Here is a 24,916-nt window from a genome sequence, read left to right on the forward strand (position 1 = left end):
TGAGTGGAGAAGTGGGCTATCAGTGAGAGTGTGGTGATGGGGCGGGGGGTACCTACTGTTTGCTCCTGGGTTAAGTTACTTTTTCTCCATGAGACCCAGTGGTCTCACCTGTATAAGGCAGCTGATGACGGGACCCACTTCAGTTGGCTGTTTTGGGATTAGATGTGGCCCCACCTGCAAAGCACTTTAAACAGAGCTGGCACATGCAAAGCGCCTGGCAAATGTTGATGGCCATGTCGGGGGTTGCATCCGAGAAGCACGTTGATTTGTGTTTTGTAACTTCCAACGACCTGTTCTACATATGGGGACTACCCACTACATTTAAATGCTAACTGCACATAAATGTGAACAAGGCTCAGTTCCAGGCCCCGCCCTGGAAAGGACTCACTTTCTCCTCTTATTCCCACCCAAAGACACAAAATGTCAAAAATCCCATGGGTGTGTGCCTTCTTACATGCTAATATTTTTAAGATAAAATTGTCCGTGGCAAACATGAGTGGTGAACTTAAAGAGGGAGTTTGAGGCGTGTTGATTTATTTTAATGGTTTCTTTATTTTCAAAAAGAGAGAGCGAGTTGGGAGTGTCAGAGAGAGAGAGAGAGAGAGAGAGAGAGAGAGAGAATTCCAAGCAGGCTCCGTGTTGTCAGCGCAGAGCCCAACGTGGGGCTTGAACTCACGAACTGTGAGATCATGACCTGAGCCGAAACCAAGAAGCGAATGCTTAACTGAGCCACCCAAGTGCCCCAAGGCATGTGCTAATTTAAATCAGTGGAAATGTTCACACTAATGGAAGGATTGTCCCTTATCTTTCACTCACATTCTTTTGAATCTTTTGAACTTTATTACACATATTATTTATTAAAAAAATAAGATCTGGGTGTAACCCTACGCTCCACACCAAAAACAAATAAGTAAAAACAAAAATTGGAAAAAAAAGGATTCACTTCTTTATTTCCTCAGTGTATTCAATGAAGTGACAAAAAATGATACATTTGGTAAAAATCAGTATTTGTATACTTTTAGGCAATTTGTAGCAAAAAGGGTTGATAATGCTAGTTTAACTAAAGGAAGAAGCTTTCTGGTGTTTCAGGATTAAACTATTATTGGTCCTAGAGATAAAAAGTTTTTTCCCAAGGTAAAAAACTTTACAAACAAATTATTCCTGGGAAAAATCTGACAGTAAGCAGATATTTTGTTAAGGCTGAGTCCATTCAGCCCCCCACTCCAAGGCAAGGCTGGAGAGGTTTCTCTAGCACCTGACGGGACTCCTGTCCTGGGAGGAAGGACAACTGTGGGCCCGATGAGGTGAGCCATCGCTGGGACCGCTAAGTGTTGAGACTGTACATTCATTTACACATGAGGCAAAATCAGGGCCGAAAGCACAGGAGTGCACAGTACAGGCCAGCCACACTTCATCCGGAGAGCTTCCCAAGGGAGGAAAACCCCCTGTCCTGGGGGTTTCAGGCAGGCAGAGCAAAATCTGATAGAAGTCACCCCACTGGAGAAAATTGTCTCCAAAAGGAGCTTGAAGATGTTGCCCCAAACCCACTCTGGTCAGCATTTAGACCACCTACCTCTTGGTTCAAAACACCAATCAAACGGTTGCCCTTCATAGGCTCGTATTTTGCTCGTATTTGTGATCTGGATCTAAAACAGCCAGAAGAGGAGAGAATTCCTGGTGACCTGACCCTCACCTGAGCCACAAGTTCCCTTCCGATTGGCTCATTTTCCCCGAGTGGATGGACGGAATGCCACAGCTCCTACCATGGACCACGGAGACTCTAAGAAGCCATTACTATTCATTTCCTCCTTTTTTTTTTTTTTTGGATGAAAAGTAAAGTATCATACATCAAAAGAATCACGACTACATAATGGGGTAGACAGGAAAACATCAAGACGTTTTTACCCTCAAACATGAGATTTCAAAGGAGCTGCACGTCTGTGGCCCACGACTTTGGGCCCCAGCAGAGACCTTGGAGAGGTTGGCGTCTCAGATGTCAAGGGACCCACGGGCAGAAAAGTTACAGGACGCAGAGCAAGGAATGGAGATGGACTTATCGAATGTGAACTTGTATTTGTGAGTGATTTCAAGGAAGTCTGTCTTTCCTTCCTTTCTTCATTACTTCACTGATTCAGTAAATGGTCATGCTGGGCAATGAGTCAGGTGTTGAAAATCCAAAGATGAACAAGGTAGAAAAGATATCTGCCTCCAGGAAGTGGGCAGACAGGCAGGTTTCTTCTCTGGTTACCTAGAAACATGGTAAATGACTCAGTCACCCAGCTGGGATTGCATCCCAAGAAAGAAGTGGACAGTGGGCTTAGCAGGGTGGGGCACAGGATAAAGGCAGTGGGGACGCCCTCTGAGGAAGGGAGGGTCTGGTCCTTATTCTGGCTCTGTCTAGGGGTTGCCCAGACAGGACATCAGTTAGTCAGGACATAACCTTAGCTTGCCTTTTGCATCTGGGAAGGCAGCAAGGTGTGATGGAGACAGACTCTGACTACAAGCCACATTCCAACTTGGAACCACAATCCCGCTGCTTTTTAACAGTGTGACTTGGGGGTAGGACCTCAACCACCAGAAGCTTCACACACCCATGGAACAGAGCCTGCCTTGGGGGCATTTGTCGTTAGATTCTCAAGTGCTTATGTTCACGCTTATACGTGCATGAACACTCATTCATATCAGCACGCTGTCAGCAGTTCAAGGCAATTTGAACAATAAGTGGCTTGGTGGGGATCAGCATGGGATCTGGGGTCAGACTATCTTGGCTTAACCCTGGTTCCACCGTCTTCAGTTGGGGGCAGGGGGCAAATCACCCAATCTCTCTGCAAAATGCTGGTTGTAGTACCTAGCCCATTTTATTTTTTAAGAGTTTATTTTGAGAGAGAGAGGGAGAGGGAGAGAGAGAAATGGAGAAAGAGAATCCCAAGCAGGCTCAGTGCTGTTAGCACAGAGCCCAAAGCGAGGCTCAAACCCTCGAGCCCTCAGATCATGACTTGAGCTGAAACCAAGAGTCAGATGCTTAACCAACTGGGCCACACAGGTGCCCCTAGCCTATTTGATTGATGCCAGGATTAAATAAGCTGATATTTGTGTGTGCTCTATCTATCTATCTATCCAACACACACATTTGCATACACATGCACACGTACACATAAACACACGTGTGTGCATATGTGTGTATATATGTATATATGTACCGACATACAGAAGTTCAATAAACTTGATTCATTGTGACTTTTGCCATTCATTTGATCTTGTATGACTTGGTCCTTCTGGATACCTCGTCCAGTGACCCTGCCCTGGCTGACGATCCTTCTTGGGAAGTGCTTTTGGGGCCTTCAGAAAGGTCATTCTCAATTACCAGCTGGACCATGTCACTGCCAAGCTTCAGCCCATCTGTGGATGACACCAGCAAGGGCCTCAGGGTGTGTTCCTCACCAACCTGAGCAGGGCAGGCTCTCCCACCCACCCACCCCCCGCCCCTGCCTCTGCCCAGGCCTCCCACGTCCGGGTGCTTCTGCCCGGTGCCTCCTGTATTCCTCCTTGGGGCTAATCCCTCCTTGTCCTCAAATCACTACAAGTCGAATGTCCCAGAGGAAGCCTCCCCAGCTTCCTCTGTGTCCCCTGCCCCACCCTGCATCCCAGTCTGGGCTGGGTGCCTTCCTCAGGGCTCCCGTAGCCACTGTGTGGCCCCCTGGTGTGGGTCCCCATCTTGAATTGCAATAATTTGACCCCCAGAATGGTTGCCTCTTCCACCTAGGAGAGCTGCTCATCATTTTTTCCCAAGGGCTGGCCATCTTCCTGGTTGAAGAACGAAGGACTGACACATACACTCTACAAAGTAGATCTCTAATTGCTTGAGAACAACGGTTTATTTTCAACACTTAATGATATTCCCCTACTCAGACACTTTCAAGCTCAAGGGGTATACCCCGAAATACCTTGTGCTTTCTATAGATCCATAACGCCATCCTCAAAGGTGGGAGATTTGTCACCACCGAGTATATGAGAAAAGAGTAAACACCAGGTTCCATAGTCAGTTCTCCAGACAAAGGAAAGAGAATGAAGCTGCTACAAGATGCCAGGCACAGCTAAATGTTTTATGACCTCTTGCTCATGGAATTTGCACAACAGCCCAATGAAGTCGGCATCATCAGGTCCATTTTACAGATTTGAAAACTGAGGTCCAAATAAGCAGCTGGAGTTCAGTAACTTGCCCAAGGCCACCAAGACGGAAGACACAAGTTTCTGGTGATCCAACCGAGGCCTGCATTGGCAGAATGATGCTACAACTTTCACGTGTGGCAACTTTCAAGAAAGCGACGCCCATCTGTCTGTATAAATATGGCAGCAGGGGGCGTCTGGCTGACTCAGCTGGCAGGCAGCGCATCTGCCGACTCTTAATCTCAGGGTCATGAGTTTGAGCCCCACCCTAGGTGGGGAGCTTACTTAAAAAAATGTGGCGATGGCAATGCCTAGCACGGAAGGAGCGGGAGGTTCATAAATTCATCTGTTGAATGAACGCAACACATTGCACAGCATTATCATATATCCTTATGCCCAGCGTGTACAGCCCATAATTTCAAGTCTGAACGCACGGTGATGAAGGGACTTGTTGAATTACACGGGAGGGAAAAAAGTGGACTCAAATCCCTGCCAAGTCTACCATTTTAGAAATGGTAAGGTAGGTGGATTTTTAAACATTTCTCTAAGTTGTGAGCTCGCTCCTTTTCTCCAGGGTAGATCTGGAGTCTGAGGGCAGATGATCTGATTTTTAAGTACAGTGACTTAGAAACACTGGCTGAAATGAAAACGTGGTTCCCACCATCACTCTCATATGTCACAGTTCCAGATCCTGCCTATCTTTGGCTCTGCTCTGGGAGGCTGGTACCCATATCTCACCAACGTCCACGTGACTCCGTGTCTGGGGCAAACGAGGCCAACTGATCATCTTTTGCACACTAGTGCAGCAGCGGCTGTGATAATTCACAAATGACGTTTGTAAAACGGACCGGCAAAGAACGTGGTCCTTTGAGCACCTTCAAAGAACCCTGCCGGTGCACAGAGGCGACGGCGGCATGGGGTGACCTTCCTCAACAAATACAGCACAGCGCTTACAGACACAGAGTCTGGAGCCAGGGTTGCTGCGTGCAAAGGCCGATGAATGGCCACATAAATGGACAGCGGGCCTGCAGCGAACACGCGGCATTACACCGAACAACCCCTTTACGACTACGTACGACTACTATCATAACTTCTTCCTCCTTCCTGATCTTGTTCATTGTGTGACGTTAGCCATTTGTATCAAAATTAGGGATGCAAATAATCCAAGGAATCAGTGGTTATGCAAGTGTTCTAATATAGAAACAACCCCTATCACTTTCTCCCCATCTCTCTCTCTCCATCCATCCATCCATCCATCCATCCATCCATCCATCCATCTTGTCCAGGTGACAATTTTGGTAGACATAGCTCCTTTTCTCTAAATAATAGATAACTTTTGCATTTCAGGCTCCACCTATTGGCCTCCCACTGTGGAAAATGAGGATGTAACACTCTTCCCCCTCCCCCCATCCCCCTGGCCCCCAGAAGACACGGTCATCTTCCCCTCCAGCCATTCCCCAGTGGAGTTTTGTATTTCTGGTTAGACTGACCTTCAGGGCTGCACTGATTATGATTGTATGGAGCAAATTCACGTAATAAGCTATGCTGCACACAGACAACATCGTGTACAATGCCTCCATTCCCTAGAGTTAATAACTGCCTTTTATGTATTGTTGAGCTTCTTCCTAAACTTCTCATTTATTCAACTTCAGATGCTTCACCAACTAAATAAGTTCCTCTCAAGGCATCCAGAGGCATCAGGAATCCCACCAGCCCATGATTCCTGGAGAAGCCTGCCCCAGGGTATTTCGATCCACTCCAGTCAGCACTGGTCAGGGTCTACACCGTGGGCACAACCGACATCCTGGGACCTCCCTTTATCACCATCCTGGAGACTCCATTATGCCTCTCTCCTCTGCTGGAGCCACACATTTTCCATTCCTTCCCCCTTCCTGATTTATTCCTTTATTTTGGTGGAGTCCACCTCTTTTTCTGATAGTTCCTTGAGAAAAAGGGAATGTAAGGTACGTTTTTTGGAGACCCTGAACTTCTGGAAATGTACACCCTCACACTTGATTGAGAGCATGTGTCCGCTGCCTTCTAGCCCCTGATAAACCCCAAACACGTCTGATTCCTCAGCCTTTATAGCCTGCTGTTCATCTGTGGAAGCTTATGGGACCTGGGGTTTGTCCTGATGGGCATCTTTCAATCTGGAAACTCGGCTCTTTCAGATCCAAGAGATATTCAATAATTATTTCATTGATCATTTCTCCCACTATGTTTTCTCTCTTGTCTCTCTCTCATCTGAGGTTAGGATTACCAGACGGTTGCCTCATTTTATTCTATTTCCTCTTGTATTTTCTTTTCTATTTTTTTAAAATTTTTAATGTTTATTTATTTTTGAGAGAGAGAGACAGAGAGAGACAGAGACAGAGAGAGAGAGAGAGAGAGAGAGAGAGAGAAGGGGAGGGGCAGAGAGAGGGAGACAAAGAATCGTAAGCAGGCTCCAGGCTCCGAGCTGTCAGCACAGAGCCCGACGTGGGACCTGAACTCACAAACTGTGAGATTATAACCTGAGCCGAAGTCAGACGCTTAACCAACTGAGCCACCCAGGCGCCCCTCTCGTATTTTCTATTTATCTTTCTATATTACTGTGTGAGGGATGTCAACTTTGTCTTCTAACACATCTTTCAAGTTTTTCATTTCTACTGTCATGTTTTTAATTTAGAAGAGCTCCAATGTTTTCCAAATTTTAAATAAACATGGTGATTCTTATTATGTATTTCTTATTATATACACATTTCTTATTATATAATTGCAAAAATCTTTTTATCCCTCTGGAAATACTGATCATGGTTATTTTGCTATTTTCTCCTCCTCGCGTGGTGTCTGTTTATTCCAAGATTTGTTTTTCCTCTTTCCATTTCATTGTTTGTGCCAGGAGATTTCCATATGTCTTATAACCCTTGGTCATCGGTTACCTAGTTGGCAGCTTACGACAAATGAGTGGGGCTTGTTGGCCGTGAACTACGTGCTAAGTGGTGGTGGGGAAGCTGTGAAGTCAGGTCTCTTTGCTCTTGGATCACCCCTCACTGAAATCACAGTTTCCTGCCTGGAGGAAGGTCTGAACATGCCACTCTTGGAGCCCAGCTGGCATGGGGAGAGGTTGTGTATTTTAGCATCTGGTTGGTATACTCTTTCCTTCTAAGCTTATTTATTTATTTGGAGAGACAGAGAGAGCACGAGTGGGGGTGGGCAGAGAGAGAGGGAAACACAGAATCCCAAGCAGGCTCCGCGTTGTCAAGCACACAGCCTGACGCAGGGCTTGAACTCACCAAGGGCGAGATCGTGACCTGAGCTGAAATCAAGAGCCACACGCTCAACCGACTGAGCCACCAGGTCTCCCGATACACTCTTTTCAATACAATGTCCTAACTCAAGTAAGCTTGGTGTACTTCAGTGCAAACCCTCGCTAATTTTTGCATCTTTAGGGAGCAAACATTATTTGTCTGCTTGGGCAAAATTACTCAGACGATTCCTCAGCCATCGAGTTATTCACAATGGACAAGCAGCTCTGGGTTCTCAATACTTCCTAAAAGGCTTTCAAACAGTTCACCTTACTTTAGCCTCCTTTTTACTTCCCTTCTTCCTTCCATATATACTGATGACTGTCAGTCCCTGCCCCTAGGGAGCACTCGTCAGCGTCCATCGGCGCTCGGCTGTCCCCAGTGACAACCTGGAATTTACGTTCTTGGACACTAATCATCCACCACTCTCCGTTTTCTTTCAGAACCTCCCCCCGCCATGTTTTTCTCTAGTCTCCTCTTTAGTCTTCCCCATCTTTGTGAGTTTGTCATTTATCGAATCTTCTTGCTGCCGTTTTACCGGAGTTCCAGGAGGAACAAACTGTAGATGTGTTTGTGTGTGTGTGTGTGTGTGTGTGTGCACGCTTAATCTACCATTTTTACCTAGAAGGTCAAGTCTTTCTTTGCCATGTCTTCCAAAATCACATATGTCATAAGAAGAGCAGTGAGGCACAGTGCAAGACCCAAGGTGAACAAATCTGGAGCCACTCACGCCAGCCCCCTCCTCTGGAAAGAGCGAGAAGACTTTGCTTGTGACACCATCACTTTTGGAAGCCTCTGGCTGGCCTCCTGCCTCCGCAGACAAACTTGCTTTGCCGGCCTGCTTGGAGTGGCAGAGCTGTGCCCGGGTAGGGGGAAGCAAGGGTTCTGAGCAAGGAGCAGAAACCCAGAGCTTATACCCAGAGCCCAGGGCCAGCCCCGAGGCGTTCCCAGGAGAAAGAAATCCTCCCCACGGCACAGCACCGATTTCACGTATGGAAAGGAAGACAGTAGATTCCCTCAGACTCCCAACTAATGCCACATGACCTTTCTAACGTGAGACTCAGGGGCCAGAACATTCCAGCCTCCTGAAGTCACGCTGCAACGGAGAAGCAAAGGCCAACCACCAGCTGCGTCTCTCTGTGGCGGGGTGGTGGCCTCGGACGCAGGTGACAAGGGAGCGGGCCGACTGTAGAGGATGTAAGGGCGGGAAGAGGCTGTTCTGATGTTCCTGAGCTCCACCTGCTGCCCCTTCGGACAGACGTCGGTGAGGAAATGCCCCGCCCGGCCTCCCAGCGGGCCGTGGCCCCCAGGCACCCCTCCGGCAGCCCAGGCACCTGTGGATGATGTGGAACCTCTGCAGATACTCCAGGGCCAGCGCCAGCTCGCAGATGTACAGCTTCACCGCCCCCTCCGTGAAGTGGACGTTCTGCTGCAGGTGGTAACGCAGATCTCCGCCCAGGAGCAGGTCCACCACCATGAACATGTCCTCCTCGTCCTGGAAGGAGTACCTAGGAGCGCAGAGGGACAGAGCAGGTTAGGGGACAGAGGTGCTCCAACGTCCTCCGGACCGATGCCCCCGTTTTACAGAAGCGTCACCTGAGGCTCAGAGAGAGGCACTGGTGTCACCGAAGTCACAGGGCTCTCGCAGACAAATGGCATTTTAACCAATGCCAGACATCAACACATGACTTTAAGTTTTAAGATGTTTTAGGGGCCCCTGGGGGGTTCAGTCGGTTGGGCGTCCGACTTCGGCTCAGGTCACGATCTCGCGGTTCGTGGGCTCGAGCCCCGCGTCGGGCTCTGTGCTGACGGCTGGGAGCCTGGAGCCTGCTTCGGATTCTCTGTCTCCCTCTCTCTGCCCTGCTTGAGCACTCTCTCTTGTCTCTCTCAGAATAAATCAATAAACTTTAAAAATAGAATAGAAAAATTTTAAAGTTTTTATTTAAATTCCGGTTGATTAATATACAGTGTCCAATCTAGTGATTCAACACTTCATACACCAGGTACTCATCACAACAAAGTGCCCTCCTTAATCCCCAGCCCCATCTTCCCGAGCCCCCCCACCACCTGCTCTCTGGTGACCGTAAGCTCGTTCTCTACAGTTAAGAGTCTGTTTCTCGGTCTGTCTCTCTCCCTCTTTTTTTTTTTTTTCCTTCCTTTGCTTGTTTGCTTTGTTTCTTAAATTCCACCTCGGAGTGAAATCATATGGTACTGGTCTTTCCCTGACTGAGTAATTTCACTTAGCATAATACTTTCTAGATCCATCCATGTTGTTGCAAATGGCAGGACTTCATTCATTTTTTTTTTTTTAATGGCTGAGTAACAGTCCAGTGTATACATTGTCTTTAGTACCTGCTTTAACTAGGTGTTTTTGGGACCTGAGGTAGGTACTGTCCAAAGCTGCACCCCCCTCCCCGACGTCCCTCTCTTCCCTCCCACCACACGCGACTCCCCACACGGAGCCTGGTTCTGCGCCCACTGAATGCAGTGATGTTCTGGCAAGTCTGCGTCCAGGCCTGAAGGGAACCAGCAGTTTCTACTCGAACTGCCTTCCAGGACCCGGCCAGAGCCCAAGCCCCACGGAGAGGCCACGAGAAGGAAAACAGGAGCTCCAGCCAAAGGCCCTGGCTGAGCAACCAGGGACAGCCAGCAGCGACCGGCAGCTTGGGGGGTTTTTGGGGGGGGGGGGGGGGGTTGTCCGTTTGCTTGTTTCAGCAACAGAGAATGACACATTACTCAATCCGTTTTTACAAAATGCATTCAGGCTTCCTCGGGACTAAAGAGCCAATATATAGAACCTCAGGATGGTGTTCAAACCTCGAGAGAGGAATCTCACCCTTGTAAAATGTTTCCACATTCCATACAGAACCGTGGGAAGTTAAGGGAATCCTGAGATATAACCACAGAATGACAGACTGTTTTCATGGGGGCTTAGACCTTTGACTCAGACCCTCGGAGGTTAGACCTGGGCCATCCAGCCTCTTCCCCTCGTTCGACAGAAGAGGAAACTGGGGCCCAGAGGGAAGAAGGGACCCAGCGAGTCAACAAGAAGAGGGGCACACGAACCCCAGACCCAGTCTCTCCCCAGCGCATTTACAACCACACACCACTAGGTGGTGCTGTGACGCACGCACTGTGCTCCCCCAACCTGGGTGTGTTTCCTGGATTCAAGCGGACAATATCTCATTTAGGATTTTGCATAGTGTTCCGATGGCACTAGCCCACGTTTTCCTACCTGCCACTGCGCTGGCCCAGATTTGGCATCATGGTAATACCGGAGTCTACGATGAAGTGGGGCTCTTTGTCTCCATTCAAGAAGCGTCTGTGAAAACCATCGCTAGTTTGTGGAAACTCTGGTCTCAAAATGCCTGTCATGCCCACACTTCGGGTTCGCTGGGGATTCTCCCTCTCACCTCAGGGGCTCCTGTTGGCGCTGTCTGATGACTCCCACTCCTCCCCTTCAGCGAAGAGATGAGCAGATCTATGGCCCGGGCTGACTAGGAGGTATAGACACACGTCCCCTGGCTGCTGGTGTCAGTTCATCAGGACCCCTTGGGGTGCTCCCTGGGACGGATGAAATAAAAGCCTTCTCCTCTGGGCTTGCCAGGCTAGACGCTGTGACACCCTCTTGCCCCAAATGGGCGTACAACCCACCTGCAGCGGGAAGCGGCAGAGGGTCAAACAGGGTGAGGGCTAAACACAGGAGCCTTGTTGGAGATGCTGGCTCCAGCCTGGACAGAAGCCTGAACCTTACACTTACCACGCACAATGACGCGCCTTCTGACCTAAGCTACTTGACATGGTCTTTCTGTCATTTGGAACCCAAAGAGTCAGCTGGTACATCTCTCTGCGTATTTGCTACTGGAGAGGAGGGTTCAGATGCTCAAAAAGGAACCACAGGAATTAGCTCTAAATGCCTCCTACAGATGCCCAATTTGTATTCTGAGAGTTGAAGGACTATTGAAACATCACATGAATAACCAGTTGAGTTCTGCACCCTTGTTCACAGCTAAACTGTCAAAGGGCATCTCATTCGATATTCCGTCAGAACTCTTTGGAGGGGCAACGTGAACTTCTAGGAAAGAAACTTGCAGACCGGAGTGAATTTTAAGAGGAAATCCAACATGCGAAGAGAACAGAAATTTAAGCAATAACTCAGGTTGTTGTGGCTTTCTCTCGCCACAGATCCAGTTTTTGCCCTGGGCCATGGACTCTACATCCCCAAGGAGACTCAGCACTGTTATTGGAGAACAGACAATGACCTTTCATTTATCTCTGCAGCTTTGTGCAATGCTTCCTTTTGCCTCCTCTTGGGCTGGAATGATAAGTATGTTCTCACGATAATGCTGCACATTGTCATGGAAATGGAGATCACAAATGAGAAACCTGCACTCTATCCTGGTAACCCTGAGCCATGGAGAAATCAATTAGGCTCTCCTTCCAACATCAAAGAAGTTCAGGAGTTTGGAAGGCACCAGTTTTGGCTTGGGTGCGGAAATATACCAGCACACAGAACCCTGTGTCTGGTTTAAAAAAAATTTGTTCCTTAATTTCCAATCTTGCTCCAAAAAGCTTTAAAGGTTACTTGCAAAATACGTATCGCTTAACAAAATTAAAAGTGAGTAAGCCATAGATCGGGTCAAAGAATAAAAAAGGGATTCAAGAAACTGTAAGCAGGCAAAAATACCCCAATTCATGGTCAGCGAGCTCGTGTGTTGGCCCCAAACAGGCCATAAATGTGTGTCTAACCTTTCCGGCAAGCAGAGAAACACGATCAGCCTTATGATCCAGAGTCAACGTGGAAACAAGGAATCAGTTGTTTAGGAAAAGCATGATTATTCCTGGTACGAAGCCAGAAGAAACTTTCTCCCACTAGATTCTTACAACGATGGCATTTTGTAATGTGGCAAACAACGATCTGCATGAAGTACCTCTACAGAGTAACACGCTTAACAGGGATTTTTTTTGTACGATGTTCAAGAGACACTGAAGGCATCAAAGTCCGAGTCTGTAAAAGCAGCACCACAGGGAGAAAAGAGAGGTGGTCTGGTGTCATGCTCACGGAGGAGCTTTCTTAACCGAAGGATACATTTAGAGGAGACACCCGGTGAATGCCCTCAGGGACCGCGTCCCAAGTGTGGGATGGCCCACGCATCCACGAATCCTCAGAAGGCTTCTCTCACGCATCAGCCCGGGTGCCAGAAGCTGGGAGTCCGTGGAAGAGGTCGCCCTCGATGGCTCGCCTGAGTGTGGGGTCATCAGAAGGGGGCTGGGATTTGATGTCATGGCCATGACTAGTGCCCTGGATCAACCCACTGCTGCGGGTCCAGATTCACCCTGGACGTGGACCCCGCGCTCCCGCGTTCCCAAGGAGCTCAATATGGTCCCTGCCACCACCTCTCTGCTCTTGTCCACCCTTCTCTTCTCAGTGCGGAGCAGTGGTTCCCAACCAGGGGCAACGCTGCTCCCCTGGGACACAGAACAACGTCTGGAGATGCTTTGGGTTGTCACAACTGGGAGGAGTGCTACTGGCATCTAGGGGGTAAGGGCCGAGGATGCTGCTAAGCCTTCTCCAAGGCACAGGGTGGCCCCTCACACAAAGAATGGCCTGGTCCCAAATGTCCACAGTGCTGTGGTTGAGAAACCATGGTTTAGATTCATGCTCCTGTTCTTAGAAGCCCTCCTCCCTAACCCTGGAAGACTGAGTTGGGGGACACTCCTTTTGGTCCTTGGTGCCCTATAACAGCACTGATAAGGCGCCTACCACGGGCCAGGTACCGTTCTACGTGCTTTATGCGTGTTAATTCATTTTATTCTCCCAACAGCCCTTTGAGGTAGGTACTAGCAGGAGCCATCCTGGACAGACCTGGACACGGAGGCTCAGGGAGGTTAAAGAACATTTCCCCAGGAAATGGAAGAGCTGGGAACTGAACTAACACAACCCATCTCCAGAATCTAGAATCCCTGCCTGAGGCTCTGGCAGCACTTTCCTCGTGGCTCGGGGACCCTCTCTCTCCTGGTCTCTTCTCCCCACCAGCCAGCCATCTCCGTGTACAGGGGGGATCAGGCCTGTTTGACACTGTCCCCCTGTGTTTAGCACATTGCCCAGAGCATCATACACTCGGAATGAATGGGTCACAAACAGAGTACCCGTGGCCTGGGTGGCACGTTAAGTTAATCTGGTACTTCCTCCACAGGAGGCTGGGGCGAGGGGGAAGGCAGCACGGAAGGAGACAGGGAAGGTGGAGGGATGACTAGAGGCAAATCTCTGCTGGGTGCTGGGCTCTGCATTGGGTCGAAGTCATTGCTTATCGGAGCCTCCTTTGCTCTGGCCTCCCCCCTCCTCACAGAGACCAGGACCTCCCACTGGCCTGAGAGCGACTCTCCCAGTCTCCCTCCAAAGCCTCACTCCTGTGCAGGGAGCAGAAGTGAACCGTCTGGTGAGCTGTTGGGAAGCAGCTGCCAGTGGGCTCAGCTCGGCTCCTTCTGGGTTCCCGCCGGGCTTCTGGGTCTTCCCACAGAGGGTTTACACTCGGTCTGCTCCCTGTAATGGCCAGAGACCTGGCCAATGGAGAGGGGGCTTGCAAGGTGACCCCATATCCTTAGGGTGATTCCATTTCAAAGCCAAAGTGTTAGCAAGCCTTTGGGTGCAGAGCGAAAGCCAAGTTCTTCAATCAACTGTGTCTGCAACAAAGCTGATACTTTCACTTCCACGTGTCTGAGCCCCAGGGCGTCTCTTGAGTGGTCCCAAACTCAGGTGGGAAGGAAGGGTGCTCTCCATGGACCTCCCATCATCCCTCAGCCCTCACCCCATTTAACCATGCAAGGTGGGCATTACGCCCCTCATTTTTCCAACAGAGGAAGCCAAGGCCAAGAGAGGCTGACCTGTCCCCAGTTGGGTGACGCCCCTTCTTCAATAGCACGTCGGGTCCTCTAGAACCGGTGTCGGGAAGCTTGTGCACTGAAGGTCAGCCACGTTAACCATGGTGAGAAGACACATGAGTGCATACGAGAGTTGCTGTGTCCAGGGGGAAATCCGAGTGGGAACACCTGACCCAGCTCCTCCTTGTTTCTTTCTTTTTTTTTAACGCTTATTTATTTTTGAGAGAGGAAGAGAGAGAGAGGGAGCGAGGGAGGGGTGGGTAGCGAAAGGGAGACACAGAATCTGGAGCAGGCTCCAGGCTCCGAGCTGTCTGCACAGAGCCCGATGTGGGGCTCGAACTCACGAACCGCGAGATCATGACCTGAGCCGAAGTCGGATGCTCCACCGACTGAGCCCCCCAGGCACCCCCTCCTCTTGTTTCAGCTAACCTTGCTCGTACTTGGCACCAGGAGGCCACCAGCCAACCACGTGTTGTCGGTGGCAGGGGAGGCATGGGAAGGAAAGGGCAGGAAGTCATAAACCTTTCTTAGTGCCCCAGCACCATGGTGCCACTCAGCCATTTAAAACACACGCTTTTCGGGGCGCCTGGGTGGCTCAGTCGGTTGAGCGACCGACTTCGGCTCGGGTCATGATCTCACGGTTCGTGAGTTCAAGCCCCGCATCGGGCTTTGTGCTGCCAGCTCAGAGCCTGGAGCCTGCTTCTGATTCTGTGTCTCCCTCTCTCTCTGACCCTCCCCCACTCATGCTCTCTCTCTGCCTCAGAAATAAATAAACATTAAAAAAATTAAAAATAAATAAATCAATAAATAAAACACACGCTTTTCTCTACTTTTCTTCCCTGGGTTAAAGGGGCCAAGCCGGGAGACGCCCTGTGGGTTGGTCTTCTGGAAGCCCTAGCGGCCGGGACAAGTTGCGTGTCTCTGACATTTACCTCCTGCGTCCTTGTTGTGTGGCACCTGCCAGGACAAGGAGCTGAGCATCTCTCAGACCATTTCCTGTGCAGTCCAATCTCCAAGGGGGAGCAGACAGGGAGGAGGGCTCACCGACCACGCTCACTGCCGGTGATTCTCAGGGATTGAATGTGCAGCAAGAGAAGAGCTAAAAATACCGTCTTAGGCTCAGGAATCCAATAACGGGATGCTGGGCCTTCCGTCCGCTCATTCTGTACACATAACAAGGAGCTTATCAAATCTGAATTGTGCTTGATACACAGAAGTCTTTAATAACATCCACAATAACCTTTTTTTTAAAAAAAAAAATTTGAATTGAGCCACACAAGAGCTCAAGCCATTCATACATCCTGGCCCCCATTGTTCTCCACATCAAGCTGATTCTGTCCCTGTCCCCTTCCCAGAAGCCAGTGTTGCTGGTTGGCTTCCACCTGCCCCCTGCGGGCCAAGTGGCAGCAAGGGGACACTCTCAAACCCCATCCGGCTCCCCAGGTCCAGGCAGTTTGGGGCAGGAGGACTCCTAGGACCATGCAAAGGTGAAGGGAAGCCCAGGTTTCCTACCAGCTGCCGCGAAGCATCAGAGCTTTGCAGACCATACCGTGTGTCTACCTGTGTAAATGCAGAACACTGTTGCTGTAGCTGGATGAATTTTATTTCATTTCATGTCATTTGTATCCCGCATGATTCTCAAGGTTTGCCAGTGGCTAACAAAGCAAGACTGATGGAAGAGATAGAGAGGAAAACTGTGGAACAATGGAGAAGTACGTGTGCTGAGCACCCGGACAAGCCGAGAGCAGATAGCCCTGGCCTCCCCAGTGCGAGCAAGCACAGAGCAGAGCAGAACTCAAACCTCTCCCTCAGGGGAGTTCCAAAAGAAATGTATAACCTGCATTTTTTTTTAAAAGGGGCATTGAGGAAAAGAATGGGAAGTGAATTATGGTAATTCACACCGTGGGGGGCTTCCCATATACATTTGTATTCACGAATGGTTTGCAGCATTCTCTTACTGTACTGTCCTTATCTGCTTTGGGCGTCAGAGGAATACAAGCTTCATCAAATGAACTGGGACGCATTTACTTCTCTTCCATTTTCTGGAAGAGACCGCATAAAAAATTGTTGCTAATGCCTTAAATATTTAATAGAATTCTCCAGTGAAACCATCTGGGCAGGGGATTTTGTTTTCAGGAGCTTTTAAATTATGAATTCAATTTATTTCCTCGTTACAGGATTATGGGGTTAATTTTTTTTCTGGGTTCGGTTTTGGTACTTTGTGGAGTTTGAAGAATTGGTCCATTTCTTCTACGCTGTCCAATGTATGAGTATGAAATTGTTCCCAGTACTTCTAACTCTCCTCTTCATGGCTGCGAGATCTGCAGTGATCGCCTGTGTTTTATTTCTGATGTTCGTACCTTGTCTCTTCCCTCAGCTTATATATGTCAGTCTCGCCAGAGGCTTATCAGTCTTTTTAATTATTTTTTGAAGAACCAGCTGACTGTTCCATTGTTTTTTTTTTTTTTTCCTATGGCTCTCCTATTTTCAATTTCATTGATTCCACTCTTGATTATTTCCTTCCTCTGCTTGATTTGGGTTTATTTTTCTCTTTGTTTTTAAGTTGTTTTTTTTTTTTTGAGATCAACACTAGATGATTAATTTGAGACCTTTCCCCTCTTCTAATGCAAGCATTTAGAGCTATTGACACTGCCATCCCTGTCGTAGATGGATTCCACAAATTTTAATATGTTGTGTTTTCATTTTCATACACATATGTATCTTTATTTCTTTTAAGCCTTCTTCTTTGACCCAAGAATCATTAGAGGTTTGTGCTTAACTTCTCAGGATTTGGATCTTTGCTTGCTGTCTTTCTGTTACTGATTTTACTTTGTTTCTGTCATGGGTGGAGAACACGCTTTGTCATTTTATTTCTTAAAATTTGTCAAGGTTCCTTCTGCGGCCCAGGAATTGGTATATCTGTATGAATGATCCGTGGGCCCTTGGAAAAGACGCATATCCTACTGTTAAATGATCTGTAAATGTCAGTCACGTGCTAAATGATTGATAGTGTTTCAGTTCTTACATCTTCACTGACTTTCTACCTAGGAATGAATGTCCAAGTCCCCGCCGAAAATTGTGGATATTTTTTGCTTCTCCTTTCAGCTCCATCAACTCGTGGTTCATGTATTTTGAACTTGTGATGTTTGACTCATTTACAATTCATTCTTTAAAATTTTTTTTTTCAACGTTTTTTATTTATTTTTGGGACAGAGAGAGACAGAGCATGAACGGGGGAGGGGCAGAGAGAGAGGGAGACACAGAATCGGAAACAGGCTCCAGGCTCCGAGCCATCAGCCCAGAGCCTGACGCGGGGCTCGAACTCACGGACCGCGAGATCGTGACCTGGCTGAAGTCGGACGCTTAACCGACTGCGCCACCCAGGCGCCCCTACAATTCATTCTTACTTGGCTCATTTTTAATATGGTATCATCCTACATCATATTATCATGCATAAATTGTTTTTGCTTTTTCATTGTTGTAAGTAATGTTACAACGAGGCTCTCGATACATTTCTTCTTGTGCTTACAGACACAAGATACTTTACTAAACAAATATTCACTGAGCACCCACGACACGTCAGACACGTCAGTCAGTCACGGGTCTAGGTGTTTTAGATAATGCACATACAGAACAGAAACCATGTTCCCGTCTCCGTGAGATCTCCATAGGAGACATTAAGGCATGCTGATTAGGAGAATGAGGGACACTCTCGCCACTGTTATTCGACATAGTTTTGGAAGTCTTAGCCTCTGCAATCAGACAACACAAAGAAATAAAAGGCATCCAATTTGGCCAGGAGGAGGTCAAACTTTCACTCTTTGCAGATGACATGATACTCTATATGGAAAACCCCAAAGATTCCACCAAAAAACTGCTAGAACTGATTCATGAATTCAGCAAAGTGGCAAGATATAAAATCAATGCACAGAAATCAGTTGCATTCTTATACACCAATAATGAAGCAACAGAAAGAGAAATCAAAGAATTGGTCCCATTTACAATTGCACCCATAAAATACCTAGGAATAATCCTAACCAAAGAGGTGAAAAATCTATACACTGAAAACTATAGAAATCTTATGAAAGAAATTGAAAAAAAGCACAAAAAAAAGGAAAAATATTTCATGCTCCTGAATTGGAAGAATATTGTTAAAATGACAATATTACCCAAAGCCATCTACATATTCAATGCAATACCTATATTAAAACAACACCAGCATTCTTCACAGAGCTAGAACAAACAATCCTAAAATTCATGTGGAACCACAAAGACCCCCCAAATAGCCAAAACAATCCTGAAAAAGAAAACCAAAATTGGAGGCATCACAATCCCAGACTTCAAGATGTATTACAAAGCTGTAATCATCATAACAGTATGGCACTGGCACAAAAACAGACACCCATATCAATGGAACAGAAGAGAGAACCCAGAATTGGACCCACAAATGTATGGCCAACTAACCTCTGACAAAGCAGGAAAGAATATCCAATGGAATAAAGACAGTCTCTTCAGCAAGTGGTGCTGGGAAAAGTGGACAGCGACATGCAGAAGAATGAACCTGGACCGCTTTCTTACACCAGACACAAAAATAAACTCAGCGTGGATGAAAGACCTCAATGTAAGAGAGGAAGCCATCAAAATCGAGGAGAAAACAGGCAAAAACCTCTTTGACCTCAGCCACAGCAAATTCTTACTTGACATGTCTCTGGAGGCAAGGGAAAGAAGAGCAAAAATGAACTCTTGGGACATCATCAAAATAAAAAGCTTCTGCACAGTGAAGGAAACAATCACAAAACTAAAAGGCAACTGATGGAATGGGAGAAGATATTTTCAAATGACATCTCAGATAAAGGGTTAGTATCCAAAATATATACAGAACTTATCAAAGACCACATCCTCCTCAAAAATAATCCAGTGAAGAAATGGGAAAAAGACATGAATAGACACTTCTCCAAAGAAGTCATCCAGATGGCTAATAGACACATGAAAAGATACTCAACATCACTCATCATCAGGGAAATACAAATCAAAACCACAATTAGATACCCCATCACACCTGTCAGAATAGCTAACATTAACAACTCAGGCAACAATGGATGTTGGTGAGGATGAGGGGAAAGAGGATCTTCACACTGCTGGTGGGCAGGCAAGTTGGTGCAGTCACTCTGGAAAACAGTGCGTAGGTTCCTCAAAAAATTAAAAATAGAACTACCCTACGACCAAGCAATTGCACTAGTAGGTATTTATCCAAAGGATACAGGGGTGCTGATTTGAGGGGGCACATGCACCCCAATGTTTATAGCAGCACTATCAACAATAGCCAAAGTATGGAAAGAGCCTAACTGTCCATCGGTGGATGAATGGATAAAGAAGAAGTGGTATAGATATACAAAGGAATATTACTCACCTATCAAAAAGAAAGAAATCTTGCCATTTGTAACAATGTGGATGGATCTAGAGTGTATTATGCTATGCAAAATAAGTCAGTGAGAGGAAGGCAAATATATGATTTCACTCATATGTGAAATTTAATACACAAAACAGATGGACATAAGGGAAGGGAAGCAAAAATAATATAGAAACAGGGAGGGAGACAAACTGTAAGAGACTCTTCAGTATAGAGAACAAACTGAGAGTTGATGGTGGGGTGTTGGGTGGGGAAAAGGGCTAAAGGGGTGAGGGGCATTAAGGAGGGTACTTGTTGGGATGAGCACTGGGTGTTATATGTAAGAGATGAATCACTAACTCTATTCCTGAAATTATTATCACACTACATGTTAACTAACTTGGATTTAAATTTAAGATAATAAAAAACAAATAAACAAACTTAAAAAAACGTTAGTGAATAAACAAAATAGGAAAAATATAAAGAAATAGGAGACTTGAACTGCATTACATCCCAAAGAACAAAAACAAAAAAACTCCAGTACCATTGATAGAACACTCAGGCAATAATAGCCAAATATACATTCTTCTGAAGTACACATGAAGAATTATCCAGGCTAGACCATGTGTTAGACTATAAAACAAGTCTCAATAAACTTAAAATGACTGAAATCATATAAAGTATGTTCCATGATGACAAAGAAATGAATTTAGGTATAAATAGAAGAAAAGTTTGGAAGTTCACAAATTCGTAGAAAGTCAACAACACAATGCTAAGCAGCCAGTGGTTCAATGAAGAAATCACAAGGAAGTTTATCTTTAAGTTTATAAACAGAAAATATTTTGAGATGAATGGAAACAAAATTGCAACATATAAAAATTGGGATGCAGCTTAAACACTCTTTAGTTGTAAACATCTATGTTAAAAAAGAAGAAAAACCTCAAATCAATAACCCAAGCTTCTACTTTAAGAAAATTGAAAAAAGAAAAGCAAAATAAACCCCAAACAAGCAGAAGGAGATAATAACGATTAGAGCAGGATTTAATGAAAGGGAAAGTAGAAAAACAATAGAGAAAAACAACAGGAACAAAAATTGGTTCTTCGTGACAGCAACAAAATTGCCATCCTTAGCTAGACTAAGGAAGGAAAGAAAAAAGAGACAAAGTATTACATTAGGAATGACAGAGGAAACATCACTACCAACCTTAAAAAAGATTATAAAAGAATACTATAAAGAATTTTATATCGGGGCACCTGGGTGGCTCAGTCGGTTGGGCGTCCGACTTCAGCTCAGGTCATGATCTCATGGTTTGTGCGTTCGAGTCCCGCATCGGGCCCTATGCTGACGGCTCAGAGCCTGGAGCCTGCTTTGGATCCTGTGCCTCCCTCTCTCTGCCCCTCCCCTGCTCACGCTCTGTCTCTGTCTCTCTCAAAAATAAATAAACCTTAAAAAAAACTTAATAAAGAATTTTATATCAACAAATCAGATAACCTAGATGAAATGGACAAATTCATAGAAATATGTAAAGTATAAAATTCATTCAAAAAGAAATATAAAATCTGAACATTTTTATTCAGAGTTTTATTTAGAGTTTTAGTAAGTGAAGAAACTGGATTAGCAATAGTAATAATAACCACCCACAAAGTAAAGTTCAGAATAATATGGCTTCACTGGTGAATTTTACCAAACACTGAAGAACAATGAGCAACAATGCTTTGCAGATTCTTCCAAAAAATAGAAGAGGAGAGAATACTTCTCAACTCATTGTAGGAGGCATGTTTTATCCTGTTACTAAACTCAAACACATCACAAGGAAGAAAAACTACAGACCAATATCCTTTATAAATACAGACACAAAAATCCTCAACAAAATACTATGAACAGAATCCAGCCACATACACAATTATACATCGTGACCCAATACAATTTATGATAGAAATGCAAGGTTGGTTTCATATACAAAAGTCAACATGAAATAGGATATTAATAGAATACGATCATCTCAATAGCCACAGAAGAATTTGACAACATTCAACACCTTTTCATGATAAAAAGTGGTCAACGGGGCGCCTGGGTGGCGCAGTCGGTTAAGCGTCCGACTTCAGCCAGGTCACGATCTCGCGGTCCGTGAGTTCGAGCCCCGCATCAGGCTCTGGGCTGATGGCTCGGAGCCTGGAGCCTGTTTCCGATTCTGTCTCCCTCTCTCTGCCCCTCCCCTGTTCATGCTCTGTCTCTCTCTGTCCCAAAAATAAATAAAAAACGTTGAAAATTAAAAAAAAAAAAAAAAGTGGTCAACAAACTAGGAAGAGAATAAAGCTCCCTCAACGTGATAAGAGTCATCTGCCAAAAACCCACAATCAAATCAGACTTAACCGGGCAAGACTGAATGCCTTCCCTCTAAGGAATAAGGACATCGGCTCTCACCACGTCTATTCAGCACTGTACTGGAGCTCTAGTCAGGACGATTAGGAAAGGAAAAAAGATACCTATATTAGAAAGGAAGTGAAATTATCTCCATTCACAATTACCTGATACCTCACATGGAAAATTTTAAAGAATCTACAAAAAGGAAATTCTTTCAGAATGAACGGGATCACGAAGGTCACATGAAACAGATCAGCAGACAACAACAAGAATGTATTTCTACGTGCTGGAAATGAAGAGTCTGAAAATGAAGTCAAGAAGACAATTCCTGAGCAGGTACGGGGTGTGGAGAGGTGAATTGGGGGAGCAACAAGCCGCGGAGGGTAGGGAACCGCTTTTGCGGGCGGAGAGAGGACGGAGACTGTGGAGGGGGGAGAATACGGGAAAAGCACCCCTCCCCAAAAGCAGCTGGAGAGAAAGTGGAAAACTGGAAACAGCCGCAGGGACGAAACTAAAAAGGGAGAAAGGAGAAAGGAGAGGGCTTAAATTCCATTAAGACTGTAAACAAGGGGAGCGCTAAGTCTGCAACTCCGCAGCTCCATACCTGGCGGTGCTCTGGGGGGAAGGGCGAATCCCCAGGAGCAGGGTGGGGTCCGGGAGGTTCTCGGGCCACACGGGGAAAAGCGGTTCCACCGCTGGAAGGACATTTGGTAGAGGCTGCTGAAGCCACCTGCTCCCAGCAGACCCAGAAAGGCGGCCACGTTCGCTGGTGCTGGGGCAAGGTCGTTGAGGGCAAAGCCTGGTGCCAGACGTATGTTGTGATTTTCCATAACCCCTGAAACGCTGCTGCTACACTGTGTCGCGAACATTTTCTGGGCCGGGCCGGCACCTGGCTGCAGTCTAGGGGCACCGGCAGCAGCAGGGTCCAGCGGGCATTCCAGGGTGCCGCCAATATTCGGCCATTGCTCATTCGGCCATTGCTCGGTGAGACCCTCCCGCAGAGGGGCAGAGCAGGTCAAAGCCGCAGTCCTCCAGAAGTAAGGGGCCGGGGAAAACAGCCGCGTCTGAGACAGGACTCGAGAGAGAGGTACTGCCTGGGGCCTGGTCACGGAGAATGGAAAAGCGGGGAGTGGATGAAAGCTGAGGACAGAGGACTGGTGCTCGATTGGTGATCTGGGAGAACAGACTGGGTGGCTGGGCGGTGCCATTTTTACTGCGCATGCGCACAGGCACCTACAAGCGCCGCAACACCGCACCCCAGTAGGCTAGCAGCGCCATCTACTGGACAGCGGAGGCATTACACTGAGCCCCACCCAACGAGGCCAACTTCTCTCCTCAAGAACACAAGCCTCACCACCAGCTTAATTGATGGACTATAAAGAGCTACATAGACTGACCTCTAGGGGAAAACGAAGCAATTGCAGTCCTACTTCAATCTGTTAGCAGCTTCATCTATTCAATTTCTTTTTTTTCCTTTTTTGCTTTCTTTTTTTTTCTTTTTCTCTTTTACACTTTTCTTTTTCTTGAATACAGAAAGAGAAAAAAATCATTTCATTTTCAATTTTTATTAAAAATACTTTTCTTTAATTTTTATTACTATATTTTTTACTTTTGTGTAAATTTTTTCAAATTCTATTTTACTTCCATCATTTTAGTTTAGTCTACTTCAGTGTATTCACCTTTTCAAATTTTCAAACAATTTCCTTTTTTCTTTCTTTTTTGTTTCTTTTCTTTTTCTTGAATGCAGAAAGAGAAAAACTTCATTTTTATTTTCAATTTCTATTAAAAATATTTTCACTTAATTTTTGTACTATATTTTTTGCTTTTATGTAAATTGTTTCAAATTCTATCTTACTTCCCTCATTTTATTTTAGTCCACTACAGTGTATTCACTTTTTCAAATTTTCAAACGATTTTTTAAAATATTTTTCTTTTTTGATTCTTTTCATTTTTCTTAAATACAGAAAAATACAAAATTCGTATTTTTTTTCAATTTCTATTAAAAATATTTTTATTTTGTTTCTACTATATTCTTTACTTTTGTGTATATTTTTTTCAAATTCTATTTTACCCCCCTCATCGCATTTTAGTCTACTTCAGTGCATTCATTTTTTCAAATTCTAAAATGATTTCCTTTTTTTCCCTCCATCCCCTTTTTTTCTCTAATCTGTCAAACCACTTTCAACACCCAGATCAAAATACACTTAGAATCTAGCATCACCTATTCAATTTTTGTGTGTGGGTGTGTTTTTAATTTTTAATTTTAGTATTTTTTTAATTTTAATTTTTTTAATTTTAATTTTTTTAATTTCAATTTTTCTAACTCATTAATTCCTTTTCTCCATTCAAAATGACAAAATGAAGGAATTCACCCCAAAAGAAAGAGCAGGAAGAAACGACAGCCAGGGACTTAACGAATGCACATACAAGCAAAATGTCTGAACCAGAATTTAGAATCACGGTAATAAGAATACTAGCTGGAGTCGAAAATAAATTAGAATCCCTTTCTGCAGAGATAAAATAAGTAAAAAATAGCCAGAATGAAATTAAAAATACTATAACTGAGCTACAACCACGGATGGATGCAGTGGCGGCAATGATGGACAAGGCATAACAGAGAATCAGCGATACAGAGGACAAACTTATAGAGAATAACAAAGCAGAAAAAAAGAGGGAGATTAAGGCAAAAGAGCACAATTTAAGAATTAGAGAAATCAGTGACTCATTAAAAAGGAACAACATCAGAATCATAGGGGTCCCAGAAGAGGAAGAGAGAGAAATAGGGGTAGAAGGGTTATGTGAGCAAATCATAGCAGAAAACTTTCC

General features: G+C 45.7%; 1 protein-coding gene across 2 annotated transcripts in view; it reads right to left on the minus strand.

Annotated features, from left to right (window-relative positions):
* STK32B (serine/threonine kinase 32B) overlaps positions 1 to 24,916 on the minus strand; it is a 399,201-nt gene that overhangs the window by 124,162 nt on the left and 250,123 nt on the right. For both annotated transcript variants that reach the window (XM_049630288.1, XM_049630289.1), the window contains exon 4: positions 8,789 to 8,962. In XM_049630288.1, coding sequence (XP_049486245.1) covers positions 8,789 to 8,962 — 174 coding nt within the window. The remainder of the gene's footprint in view (positions 1 to 8,788; positions 8,963 to 24,916) is intronic.

The sequence above is a fragment of the Panthera uncia genome, chromosome B1, assembly GCF_023721935.1.
Source record: "Panthera uncia isolate 11264 chromosome B1, Puncia_PCG_1.0, whole genome shotgun sequence".
Classification (NCBI taxonomy): domain Eukaryota; kingdom Metazoa; phylum Chordata; class Mammalia; order Carnivora; family Felidae; genus Panthera; species Panthera uncia.